Source organism: Oncorhynchus mykiss, chromosome 10 (genome assembly GCF_013265735.2).
Source record: "Oncorhynchus mykiss isolate Arlee chromosome 10, USDA_OmykA_1.1, whole genome shotgun sequence".
Taxonomy (NCBI): Eukaryota; Metazoa; Chordata; class Actinopteri; order Salmoniformes; family Salmonidae; genus Oncorhynchus; species Oncorhynchus mykiss.
In genome coordinates this window covers 22820154-22833998 of record NC_048574.1, presented here as the reverse complement: position 1 = coordinate 22833998, position 13845 = coordinate 22820154, and the positions used below count along the sequence as shown (strand labels likewise).

Below are 13845 nucleotides of genomic sequence, written 5' to 3'. Positions count from 1 at the left end.
ACAAAAAGATTTCCCAAACTTTAAACATCCCAAGGAGCACTGTGCAAGCGATAATATTGAAATGGAAGGAGTATCAGACCACTGCAAATCTACCAAGACCTGGCCGTCCCTCTAAACTTTCAGCTCATACAAGGAGAAGACTGATCAGAGATGCAGCCAAGAGGCCCATGATCACTCTGGATGAACTGCAGAGATCTACAGCTGAGGTGGGAGACTCTGTCCATAGGACAACAATCAGTCGTATATTGCACAAATCTGGCCTTTATGGAAGAGTGGCAAGAAGAAAGCCATTTCTTAAAGATATCCATAAAAAGTGTTGTTTAAAGTTTGCCACAAGCCACCTGGGAGACACACCAAACATGTGGAAGAAGGTGCTCTGGTCAGATGAAACCAAAATTGAACTTTTTGGCAACAATGCAAAACGTTATGTTTGGCGTAAAAGCAACACAGCTCATCACCCTGAACACTGTCAAACATGGTGGTGGCAGCATCATGGTTTGGGCCTGCTTTTCTTCAGCAGGGACAGGGAAGATGGTTAAAATTGATGGGAAGATGGATGGAGCCAAATACAGGACCATTCTGGAAGAAAACCTGATGGAGTCTGCAAAAGATCTGAGACTGGGACGGAGATTTGTCTTCCAACAAGACAATGATCCAAAACATAATGCAAAATCTACAATGGAATGGTTCAAAAATAAACATATCCAGGTGTTAGAATGGCCAAGTCAAAGTCCAGACCTGAATCCAATCGAGAATCTGTGGAAAGAACTGAAAACTGCTGTTCACAAATGCTCTCCATCCAATCTCACTGAGCTCGAGCTGTTTTGCAAGGAGGAATGGGAAAAAATGTCAGTCTCTCGATGTGCAAAACTGATAGAGACATACCCCAAGCGACTTACAGCTGTAATCGCAGCAAAAGGTGGCGCTACAAAGTATTAACTTAAGGGGGCTGAATAATTTTGCACGCCCAATTTTTCAGTTTTTGATTTGTTAAAAAAGTTTGAAATATCCAATAAATGTCGTTCCACTTCATGATTGTGTCCCACTTGTTATTGATTCTTCACAAAAAAATACAGTTTTATATCTTTATGTTTGAAGCCTGAAATGTGGCAAAGGGTCGCAAAGTTCAAGGGGGCCGAATATTTTCGCAAGGCACTGTATTTCTATTTTGCCCTGTTTATCAAAAGTGTTGGAAAAACTTGTCAATAATCAACTGACTGGCTTTCTTGATGTCTATAGTATTAACTCGGGTATGCAATCTGGTTTCCACTCAGGTTATGGATGTGTCACTGCAAACTTAAAGGTCCTCAATGATGTCACCATTGCCCTTGATTCTAAGCAATATTGTGCTGCTATTTTTATTGACTTGGCCAAAGCTTTTGATACGGTAGACCATTCCATTATTGTGGGCCGGCTAAGGAGTATTGGTGTCTGAGGGGTCTTTGGCCTGGTTTGCTAACTATCTCTCTCAAAGTGTGCAGTGTATTAAGTCAGAACATCTGCCATCTCAGCCACTGCCTGTACCCAAGGGAGTACCCCAAGGCTCGATCCTAGGTCCTACACTCTTCTCAATTTACAACATAGCTCAGGCAGTAGGAAGCTCTCATCCATTTATATGCAGATGATACAGTCTTATACTCAACTGGCCCCTCCCTGGATTTTGTGTTAAGTGCTACAACAAAGCTGTCTTAATGTCCAACAAGCTTTCTCTACCCTTAACCTTGTTCTGAACACCTCCAAAACAAAGGTAATGTGGTAAGAAGAATGCCCCTATTTCCACAGGTGCTATTACTACCTGAGGGTTTAGAGCTTGAGGTAGTCACCTCATACAAGTACTTGGGAGTATGGCTAGACGGTGCACTGTCCTTCTCTCAGCACATATCAAAGCTGCAGGCTAAAGTTAAATATAGACTTGGTTTCCTCTATCGTAATCGCTCCTCTTTCAGCCTAGCTGCCAAACTAACCCTGATTCAGATGACCATCCTACCCATGCTAGATTACGGAGACATAATTTATAGATCGGCAGGTAAGGGTGCTCTCGAGCAGCTAGATGTTCTTAACCATTCGGCAATCAGATTTACCCCCAATGCTCCTTATAGGACACATCACTGCACTCTATACTCTGTTAACTGGTCATCTCTGTATACCTGTCGCAAGACCCACTGGTTGATGCGCATTTATAAAACCCTCTTAGGCATCACTCCCACCTATCTGAGATATCTACTGCAGCCCTCATCCTCCACATACAACACCCGTTTTGCCAGTCACATTCTGTTAAAGGTCCCCAAAGCACACACATCCCTGGGTCGCTCCCTCTTTTCAGCAGCTAGTGACTAGAATGAGCTGCAACAAACACTCAAACTGGACAGTTTTATCTCAATCTCAAAGACTCAATCATGGACACACTCACTGACAGTTGTGGCTGCTTTGTGTGATGTATTGTTGCCTCTACCTTATTGCCCTTTGTGCTGTTGTCTGTGCCCAATAATGTTTGTACCATGTTTTGTGCTGCTATCATGTTTTGTTGCTACCATGTTGTTGTTGTTGTTGTTATGTTGCTACCATGCTGTGTTGTCATGTGTTACTGCCTTGCTATGTTGTCTTCTTCGGTCTCTCTTTATGGAGTGGAGTCTTGTCTCTCTTGTTGTGATGTGTGTTTTGTCCTATATTTATATTGTATTCATTTTTAATTCCAGGCCCCCATCCCCGCAGGAGGCCTTTTTCCTTTTGGTAGGCCATCATTGTAAATAAGAATTTGTTCTTAACCGACTTGCCTAGTTAAATAACGGTTAAATAAAATAAAAATATAAACATACCTGAATTTGTCCAATAGAAACTCTTGTTTGCAACTGACTAATGATTACACCCTAGATCAGCTAGATACAGGCAAGATTGTGCAAGGAAATATTGAATGTGTCAATGACCGTCACCTTGATTACTCAAATTTCTCTCGACCTGTGCACCTACATTTTAAACTTTCATTCATAGGCTAGGTTGTAGCAACCTCATGATAGGTATAGGGAAACTTTGAGTATCATGTAGTAGCCTAAACCTATCGATGTTACGTTGAACTGGGTGAATGGAATATGAATGACAGTCATCCAATATGCTGTAATAGAAATAAGGCCATGTTCATAAAAATAACAATTGTCCTCCCTAATCTTAAATGGCACCGACCGCCACTGATGTGAGTGTGTGTGTCTGTTTTTCAGTATAAAGTACTCTGTAGCCACTTAGTGTGGACACTGTGGACCCCAGGTGGGGACACTGACACACAGAGATTCCTGTTGAACACTTTATGTTTAACAACCTTATTTTGTCAATAACAGTCTCCCTCCCTCACTTCATCCTTCTCCCCCCTTCTCCCTATATCAGCTGTACCGGTGAACCCCTCCCGCACTGCCTGCCTTACTTTTACCCCTACCCACGTGTACACTGAACAAAAATATAAATGCAATGAGCATTAGTGAGCATTTTTCCTTTGCCAAGATAATCCATCCACCTGATAGGTGTGGCATATTAAGAAGCGGATTAAACAGCATGACCATTATACAGGTGCACCTTGTGCTGGGGAAAATAAAAGGCCACTCTAAAATGTGCAGTTTTGACATAAAACTAAATGCCACAGATGTCTCAAGTTGAGGAAGTGTGTAATTGGCATGCTGACTGCAGGAATATCCACCATACCTGTTGGCAGAGAAATTAATGTTAATTTCTCTACCATTAGCTGCCTCCAATGTTGTTTTAGAGAATTTGGAAATACTTCCAACTGGCCTCACAACCGCAGACCAAGTGTAACCACGCAAGCCCGGGACCTCCACATCTGGCTTCACTTGCGGGATCGTCAGAGACCAGCAAACCGGACAGCTGATGAAACTGTGGGTTCACAAACAAGGAATTTCTGCACAAACTAACAGAAACCGTCTGAGGGAACCTCAGGATTTTGATCTGACTGCAGTTCGGTGTCATAACCAACTTCAGTGGGCAAATGATCACTGATCCACGCCCCTACCTTTTCTTTTAAGGTATATGTGACCAACAGATGCATATCTGGATTCCTAGGTCATGTGAAATCCATAGATTAGGGCCTCCGTTGTTTAGTCGGGAAGATGAGAACCTTTTGGCCTTTGTATTCCATAGCTCGCTGTCATCCAAGTCGTAGAATGAGCTCCTTTTCCTGAAAGCGATGTACCCTTGCAATTATGGTGCGTGGCTTGGCACCGGGTGAGGGATTCGCCTGTAGAGAGCGGTGTGCACGGTCAATGATGAGAGGCTTTGGGAAGTTGTCGTCGCCCAGCAGCTTAGGAATGAGCTAGGACATGAACTCTGTGGGTTAACCTTGTTCTTCATCCTCCAAAATCCCCACAAGTTTGATGTTCAGCCTGCAACTGCTGCCTTCTAAATCGAGAACCTTCGCTTGGAGCGCCTTGTTCTTCTTTCTAAGCTGCGCGCAGGTGGTTTCCAGGCCACCGATCCGGGTGTCATGGTCAGACAAGTCCTAATTGGCTGTGTCCATGCGGCTCTTCAGTTCGGCCTGTGCTGTCTTTAGAGACTCAAACTTTGTTTCGAGCCTGTCAAAATTATCGTTGATAGATTTATTACAGCCTCTTTCATTTGTTGACACATTGAATCTTGTTGCTGGGTATTTGGAGAGTTGTCACCTTCAGTACTCAAATGGAGCTAGATGCTGCTTGTTGGGCCTGTGTAGATTTTGTGTTAGCTGTTCTGTTGGTTTTCATCGCAATATTTAACTTTTTTGCTGTAGTTAGTGCCTGGGAAACATACTAAACAATGTGTATATATTTTTTTGCAAACTTGAAACTAAAATGGTAACAATTAAAGATTTCAAAATAAGTGGAGAGGAGATTTGAAGGAATGCTTCTACTCCATACGCATGAGCACTAGCGCCCCCGATCCTGGGTCAGTTTTGAAGGCTAGATACAACAAGAGCCTCCATTGGGAGGCTCCCCAATGCTTTTCATACCATAAGCAACTCCCACCTTCAAAAATGAGTTTTACTGTGATGGAGACGACATTGTGGTACAGTATGACTCAGAGGCTAATGGCAGATGAAGAGATGAACAAACTCAAAGTGGAGCAAGAGTATACTTAAGAGTTCAGCAATAGTGAACTTTTACAGTACAGAGACACCACACCCAAAGGGGCGGCAGGGTAGCCTAGTGGTTAGAGTGTTGGACTAGTAACCGGAAGGTTGCAAGTTCAAATCCCTGAGCTGACAAGGTACAAATCTGTCGTTCTGCCCCTGAACAGGCAGTTAACCCACTGTTCCTAGGCCGTCATTGAAAATAAGAATTTGTTCTTAACTGACTTGCCTAGTTAAATAAAGGTAAAATAAAATAAAATAAAAATAAAAAGGGTGCCCCTAGTCCAGGGTCAGCTCACACACTTAAGTAAGAACACCCAACACAAACAAGCAGAGACTCCGGCTACCAACAAACAATGTCTATTCTTAAGCCAGCAGCATTGGAATTCCCATTGTTTAATTGTCCTATGGTATTGTATGACTCCAAGTTGGAGGAAGTGGGGGGTATTTGCTGTACTTCCTGTATGGGACAGGAAGCTAAACCAGTCGAAAGGCCTCCCCCCACTAAACGATGCAACAAAAGCGCATTCGCACAAACAAAATCAAGAGGGCTCACAGGGAAATCTGTCACCTGTGCGCTGAGTGTTGGGCAGTGGCAGTGTACCCATGCTATTACTGGCCTGTCAACAATGCCCTTATTGAATGGCAATGTCAAAACATGTCAATCACATGGGCCAATGGGAGGGACTTGGGAGGATGATACCCTATTGATTCTAAGGCTTAATTGCAGATATGTACTATTGGATAAAAATCACAAACTTTGGCCATTGAGCTGCGATGGGCTATATGTGCCTGTGTTGATTTTTATATTAAAATATTGCAACTAGAACAGCTATCTGATGGATGCTTTCATCATGCATGAGAGGACATGCTTTCAAAGACTGTCAAGATCTTTTTCATAGGTTTTCAGATGTAACTTGCAACACTAGGCTAGCCATAGGCCTATTCCTGATCATAGGATAAGACAATCTTGTCTGTGGCTTGCCATGTAAAGTCTATATTCTTTCGGACAGAGCTATTTCGTGAGGAAGAAACATCTCAAAATCCTACAACTATTTTTTGAAAATCAAATATTATATTTTTACATGTTTATTATTTTCAAAATCTCTAGAATAGTCTAATAAATCTTTCCTAAATTGTCACTTCCATATTGATTGGAATAACAATAGTGTGTCACACAGATGGGCTGACTTGGCAGGTGCTGTAGGTTAGATCAAGTGTTGATTATTTACTAAACAACAAAGTGCCATTGAAAAGTAGGAAAATTAAATGTAAAAATACATTTGTTCCTCTCTTGTTGAAAAAAGTAGGGGATTAAAAAAAATCTGTAACAGGAGATAACTATTGATTAATAACTATTGATCATACAGTTAAGTCTAAAGTCTGGCTTTAAAAAGCTAAGCCTGTCAATAAACAAATGGTGGCTCTGATACCACTGGAATCTATGTTTGTAAACTGTTGTTGAGATAAAGTTATTTTGTTGAGAGAGAAACTTCTGTTGAGAATGAGTTCAATTCATTCAATAGCTCACAAACCAGGCAACAATAACCCAGCCAATATAGGCTACAACTACGGTATTACAAACTTTATTTATTTCATTAGTAGCAATAATGAGAATTAAATTAACACTAAATGCATTATCAGATATGGCATACAATCGATGTTTACCATAGATAGGCCTACATTACATATATCATATCAAAATAAAAGCCTTACCTGCAAGGTTGCCAAGAGTTGCGAAAAATACCAACAATCTTGTAAACACCTGTTCCGTCATTTTAAATGTTAGGTCACCAAAACACAGCATGTAATCAAATTCTTATTGCATCGTTGACCTATCTGGTGCATATTATTTCACTTGAGGACGTTCGTTTCCTTTCAACTTTTACGCACGAACCAAATTTCAATTTGAGGAATTTCTTATCAAGATTGAATAAAATTGTTCAGATATTTCAATGTTTGTTTCGTTTGCCATTCCGTCACACAATGACTACCGCTTTATCTAGATCCAACAAAGCGCCAACGCAATTAGGAACGGTCCCTCGTGACTATGATGCGGACAGAATTGAGGTAGGCGAAGCGGCAACAAGTCACCGCTTTAAAAAAGCGACACTCCCACGTTTTAACTCCCTGGCTGGAAATGACTTTAATCGCATGAGGGGTTTATGCCACCGTTTTATCACCAACACCTGCTAAGTAAGCATTACAAACATAAATGGCAAGAAATAAAAAGGACTGCCACTGCATACATGGGCTAAACAGGATATATTGTGGTCCTCTTTGAACATAAATTGTTTCCTGAAACGCAATAATAAGATAATTTGCTTCTGGGGCACTTTAAAGCCTACCTTATTCGTTTACATTTATTTACATGTTCCCTTATTTGAAGTGCCAATTTCAGGGTTATAAATTATGGTACCCTACAGCAATATTGATCCTCATAAGCTTTATTGGTTGCCTATATGTTTGGTTTCCTGCATTCTTAGAAGCTTATAATACAAACAGCCATGTGGACTGGTCTTCAATTTCCATGTTTTCTTCCATGTTTTCTTATTTGTAGCAGCAGTTCTGTCAACCCTACATGGTGAGGCAGGAAATGTGGAGGCTCCCATGTTTCTAAACAATAGATGTAAATGATATGATCTCATCTCTAATGAACTGAAGAGATTTTACAGTTCTTGCAATCATGTCATATCTCATGGTTTATCATTGCATTATTTCATCTAAACTGAAAATATGTTGCACAACAAGGAATTGGAAATGCAAGGAGTTGTTTTGTAGAGAGATGCAATCACAATAATATCTGCTAATATCGACAGCCTTATTTTTCAACTGAATTTAAATGACTTATGGAGAGGTTTGACTTGCTCTAGCCTACAGATTCATGCAGAGTAGCTCTAAAGAGTAACATATGCATTCAAATGTTCTTTTAATATTTAGAGTTTTAATTGAGACAAAATGGATCTCTTTTTTCCATCCTGCTACAAATCCACTCAGATGTCATCACCAAGTGATACATTACAGCAGAAACAACAAGGAGGTCCTGCTAGAGCATAGCTGTGAAGAGAAAAGAAAAACAACTTCAGGAGCTAATAGTTACTTATCCCAATTACCCAAGATCCCCTGTGCAAACAGGGCTCTCGGAGGGAGAGAAGAGAGATAAAAGGGGGAAACTGCCACTGGTAGTTAATTCCCTCCCAAAAACCACATAGATAAAGTGTTGTTTAGTGAACCTGCCATTGTGTCGCTCTAGAAAGGCCCAGTCGAGGTGATGGACGCTTATATTGATCCAAGAACTCGGGCTAGATGGCCTTGGCCAGATTTCAGCCATGAACAAAAGGTTTGGAGAGGCTGAAGGAAGATGGCTAGCCCTAAACACAATGCATGGCAATGGTGGTGGGTTAAAGATGTGCTGAGGGATGGCTTTAAAATTGACCTCTTTTAATTTTATGAAGTCTCAAAAGGTCAAGGAGGTGTTGGAATGGGTGAGAGAGATGAATGGAATGAGAAAAATAATGTGTTTAAAAAGAGGGAATTAATGCTAAAAGCTTTTGACGTGTTTTTTATTTTATTTCAAGCAAGCTAGAAATATATATACTTGCAACAGGTGCCTTTTAAGATGACGATGATCATTTTTTTCATGAGCATGGCCTTATTTATATTACAGCATATTGGATAACTGTCATTCAAATTCCATTCACAGAGCTCAATGTAACATCAATAGGTTTAGGCTACTACATGACACTAACATTTTCCCTATACTCATGAGGTTCCTCCAACCTAGCCTTTGAATGAAAGTTTACAATGTAGATGCACAGATTGAGAGAAAAATTGGAGAAATCAAGGTGACAGACACATTCAATACCGCCTTGCACACTTTTGCCTGCGTCTAGCTGATCTAGGGTGTAATCATTAGTCCAACCGTTGCAAACAAGAGTTTCTATTGGACAAATTAATGTATGTTTTTCCCAGTTTCATTTAATTTAAGAAATGTTTTTCAACAGAATCGGCGGAATGAATACACCCCTGATCACACGCAAAGACAGTTCACTTTCATAGTAGCCACATACAAACAGCATGAACATTTGGCTCGTTGTATAATTCCTTTTCGGATCTATGCACTCGTCTCTTCTCACGTTTACCCTTCGCTTGTGGACTTCAGTGACAACACATCAGCTGTATTTGACCAGACGAAAAAACCTTTCCAAGCCAAACCTTCATATCATAACCGCTAGACATCGTTGTCACCATATTAGATAACAACGTTAGTAACGTCATAGTCAACCTAGCTACTAAAATAACGCGTTTGTAAACCCGCTACAATCATGCAGTACAGTGTACATTCAACAAGCAGCTTATCAATTACACCGGCAGGCCCTGGTGGCAATAAATTAATAAAACCAAAAGCTTACCTTGACTTGGAAGAGTTCCTGTGTTAGGTAGCCATAGCCAGCTAGTGAAACGTGAAAAAAATACAACAAAATATAGCTAGCTCTAACGCCCTCTCTTTCTTGCTTCTCCTTCATTTTTAAAGAAATTAATTTGTTCTAAATGGTTAAACTATTGTCTTTATCTCTCTTTGAGTTAACTACTCACTACATTTTATGCACTGCAGTGCTAGCTAGTTGTAGCTTATGCTTTCAGTACTAGATTATTTCTCTGATCCTTTGATTGGGTGGGCAACATGTCAGTTCATGCTGTGAGAGCTCTGATATGTTTGGAGGACATCCTCCGGAAGCTGTCATAATTACTGTGTAAGTCTATGGAAGTGGGTGAGAACCATGAGACCCCTAGGTTTTGTATTGAAGTCAACGTAACCAAAGGAGGACGGAAACTAGCTGTTCTCCTGCTACACCATGGTGCTACCCTACCGAGTAATGTTGAGGCTTCAGTAGACCTTCATTGCAACACAGTGTGTTTTAATCAATTATTTGTTGACATGTGAATATATTTAATATAGTTTTATCTAAAAAGGAAAACTTTAATGTTTCACTATTTTTCTGAAATTCTCTGAGTTGTTGGTCCTCCCCTCCCTCCTCCTCGGAGCCCTCACTGACTTGCAACCTCTTTTAAAGCACCACTACACAAATGTATCTTAAAACAGAAGCAATCCAGTGCTACGTCATTTTTATAGTTATACACTGAAAATCAGGTCAATGATCACAAAAAGTAATTAGATTGAGGGTATATTATTGTTTCATCAAAGGTACACTGTAAATCCCAATGTGCTGTTATTACTCAAAACCTTTGTGGAAACCCGTTGTACTACCATAGCAGAGTACAGTTACAGTTGATTTTGTAGGGGGTCCAGATTTGAGTTGTGTCAGGTTAAACATTTTGAGTAAGTCAAGAAATGTTTGAAGTACATTGATCTTTAAGCTCATTGTTAATTACATGCTACACTTAGTGTATTGAATGCTAAACAGATGTGTTAAGAAATTGTTAATAAAAATATTTTGTAACTCAATATTTTTTGTTACACAAACATAAACAAATGTTTATTTTCACGCTGCTGCTAATAACACGTTAGTAGAGTCATTTATAAACATGAAGAGATTCCAAGTCATCTGTTTGAGCAACAATTGTTCGTTAAAACAAGTTGAAAGAAGAACGACATTCCAAACTTTTTGGCTGCAGTTTGAGGTTTTCAACAATATTGATGCAAATACAGCAACAAGAGTCAACGCCGGTGAATCTGACCCAAGTCATCTCATACTGGTTTTCCATCAATTGTCCAATACATTTTTCAGTGTTTTCCATCTTAAAGATGTCACGCATTGGTCCTCACACTGGGACACATGCTGAGTGCAATGTTTCTCATAACAGCTTGGCGCAGGCATAGCGGTCTCAGGCTACGAGTAAATAATACACCAAACATGCAAATGACAACCTTAAATAATTAATATATAACTGATCATTTTTCATATGTATTTACATTAACATTAGTAATTGGATAGAAAATATGTATGCATATTGACCAACATTAATTTGACTTTGTATGCAAACTTGATGTCTTTCTGTACTGTTATATAATTAGTCAAAAAATATCAAATATATTACTTAATCAGTAATGCATTATAAATTAAGACAACGAATTGCATTATTAATTAATTATGTAGCCTAACTCCACAACTTCTATCCTGCACATGGAGAACATGGAGAACTGTCTAGGCTAATAGCATCAGCACTCCACAACTCCAATGAACTCATCCATCATTCTTTGCTATGGTACAGGTTTCCCTCAAAAGATGTCTGAGATAGGTCAGGGGGAAGGAAGGGGGGAGCTAACCTTTTCTCCGGTGTGGCTTGTCCCTGTGTGGCCGATGCTGCCGGTGTTCCAATCGATGACGGTCATGCTCCTTGACCGGTGTCTTTGACCCCTCGGCCAGTCCCGGCTCCGGTATACAGGTGCATTGGCATTGACACTGGCGTGACCCTTCCGCCCAGATATAGAGCCAGGTCACCCAGAGCAGCCACCTGCCAACTTGCATCTTCTAGCCTCCGTGTCTTCCCTATCTGGATGACACAGCTCTACACTGAAGCTCCTAGCCTAAGGCACCATGCCTTACCATGATAGACTTTGAGCCCAAACAGGCACAACTCAACTAGTCTCTCCCCTGACAACTCTTGGACCTCCCTGCGTTAAATTATTGGAGATTGTTATAAAGAATGTTTTTTCTTTATATTCCTTCCACCCCAGCTTTGTGATGCCCTTCCCTCCCTCTTTCTTTTTTGCCTCTCTCCTTGCTCTCTCACTCTCACCCTCCTCTTTCTCTGTGCTTCTTTTTTCTTTGGGGGGTAAAAGAAGTTGGGGGGGAAACAATGATTGAAAAACAAGTTTCAGGCCCCATGCTGGGAGAGGAGGGCACGGAAGGGGACCAAATGGGTCCTGTCTTCTCCAACAACATCTGTGCCATTCGTTCTGCACGGAGCGGGGGGACCGAAAACAAGGCCTGGAGGGGGATGAAGAGGGGAAACGAGTTTGGGCAGGGGGTGGGGAGATCCAGAGAAGCCTGTTTCACCTAAGCTATACTGAACAAAAACATAAACGCAACATGTAACTATTTCAAAGATTTTACTGAGTTACAGTTCATATAAAGAAATCAGTCAATTTAAATAAATTCATTAGGCCCTTATCTATGAATTTCACATGACTGGGATTACAGATATACATCTGTTTGTCACAGATACCTTATAAAAGGTAGGGCCGTGGATCAGAAAACCAGTCAGTATCTGGTGTGCCCACCATTTGCCTCATGCAGCGTGACACATCTCATTCTCATGGAGTTGATCAGGCTGTTGATTGTGGCCTGTGGAACTGAACACGCCGTCATACACGTCAATCCAGAGCATCCCAAACATGCTCAATGGGTGCCATGTCTCGTGAGTATGCAGGCCAATGGAAGAGCTGAGACATTTTCAGCTTCCAGGAATTGCGTACAGATCCCTGCGATATTGGGCCGTGTATTATCATGCTGAAGCATGAAGTGATGGCGGCAGATGAATGGCACGACAATGGGCCTCAGGTTCTCAGCACAGAATTTCTGTGCATTCAAATTGCCATCGATAAAATGCAATTGTGTTCGTTGTCCGTAGCGTATGCCTGCCCATACCATAACCCCGTCACCACCATGGGGCACTCTGTTCACAACGTTGACATCAGCAAACCCCTCACCCACACAATGCCATACACATGGTCTGCAGTTGTGAGGTTGTTTGGACGTACTGCCACATTCTCTAAAACGTTGTTGGAGGCGGCTTATGGTAGAGAAATGAACATTCAATTCTCTGGGAACCGCTCTGGTGAACATTCCTGCAGTCTGCATGCCAATTGCACACTCTCGCAAAACTTGAGACATCTGTGGCATTGTGGTGTGTGATAAAACTGCACATTTTAGATTGGCTTTTTATTGTCCACAGCACAAGGTGCACCTGATCATGCTGTTTAATTTGCTTCTTGATATGCCACACCTGTCAGGTGGATGGATTATCTTGGCAAAGGAGAAATGCTCACTAACAGGGATATAAACACATTTGTGCACAAAATGTATTTAATCTCATGAAACATGGCACCAACATTTTACATGTCGTTTATATTTTTGTTCAGTGTAGATCAGTTCCATTAATAAAGTGTCTACCAGCTGACTGATCACGTCCAGCACAATACCAGGCAACACCACTTTCTCCACTCCATCAAAGGAATTTGATATGCATTGCTTCTCCACACCCATTGGTTTGTGTTCTGAGATTATTTCTTCAAGGGTGACTCACTGAAGTAGGCAGGCGGTATCTGTTACTGTGTGCCCCCCTTTCTTTCCCATAGTGTTTTAGACCGAATACTGGAGAGGGACTGTTTCCAAACAAGTCTGACCCTCTCTGATAACTCTAAATGCATTAATGCCAAGAAAGGGCAAGCCTTTGTTGGAGGATATTCAAGCTTTGCCGACAAGGAATATTACAATATGCCACGAAAAGTCAAATGCAAGATGAAAAAAAACTAGACATCAAGCCTGCAGCATTCTCATTTGTTGAGGTGGAGATAATTCATTTTCACTGGTGACAATTTACATTTTCGGAGCGCATGTATCAATTATCTGGCTGCAAGACAGCCAGTTCCCTTTGATGAGGAATACGTAAAAGGGAAAAAGGGCCACAAAGGGTTCTTTTTTCGCCTCTCGGTCTTCCATTAACAAGGCAACTCAAACCCCCATTGCCCACCCCCCACTAGCCAGGCAAATTTG

The 13845-nt window shown here is 41.1% G+C and overlaps 1 protein-coding gene across 5 annotated transcripts in view; it reads right to left on the bottom strand.

Annotated features, from left to right (window-relative positions):
- Positions 1 to 11872, bottom strand: part of robo4 (roundabout, axon guidance receptor, homolog 4 (Drosophila)) — a 46256-nt gene extending 34384 nt beyond the window's left edge. For 2 of the 5 annotated variants that reach the window (XM_021617807.2, XM_021617810.2), the window contains exon 1: positions 11394 to 11871. In XM_021617807.2, the coding sequence (XP_021473482.2) occupies positions 11394 to 11595 (202 nt within the window). In that variant the 5' untranslated portion in view covers positions 11596 to 11871. Of the gene's footprint in view, positions 1 to 6820; positions 7176 to 11393 lie in introns of those variants that run through there. The other 3 variants (XM_036989920.1, XM_021617809.2, XM_021617808.2) reach the window with 2 other exon arrangements.
- Between the last annotated feature and the right edge of the window lie 1973 nt (positions 11873 to 13845).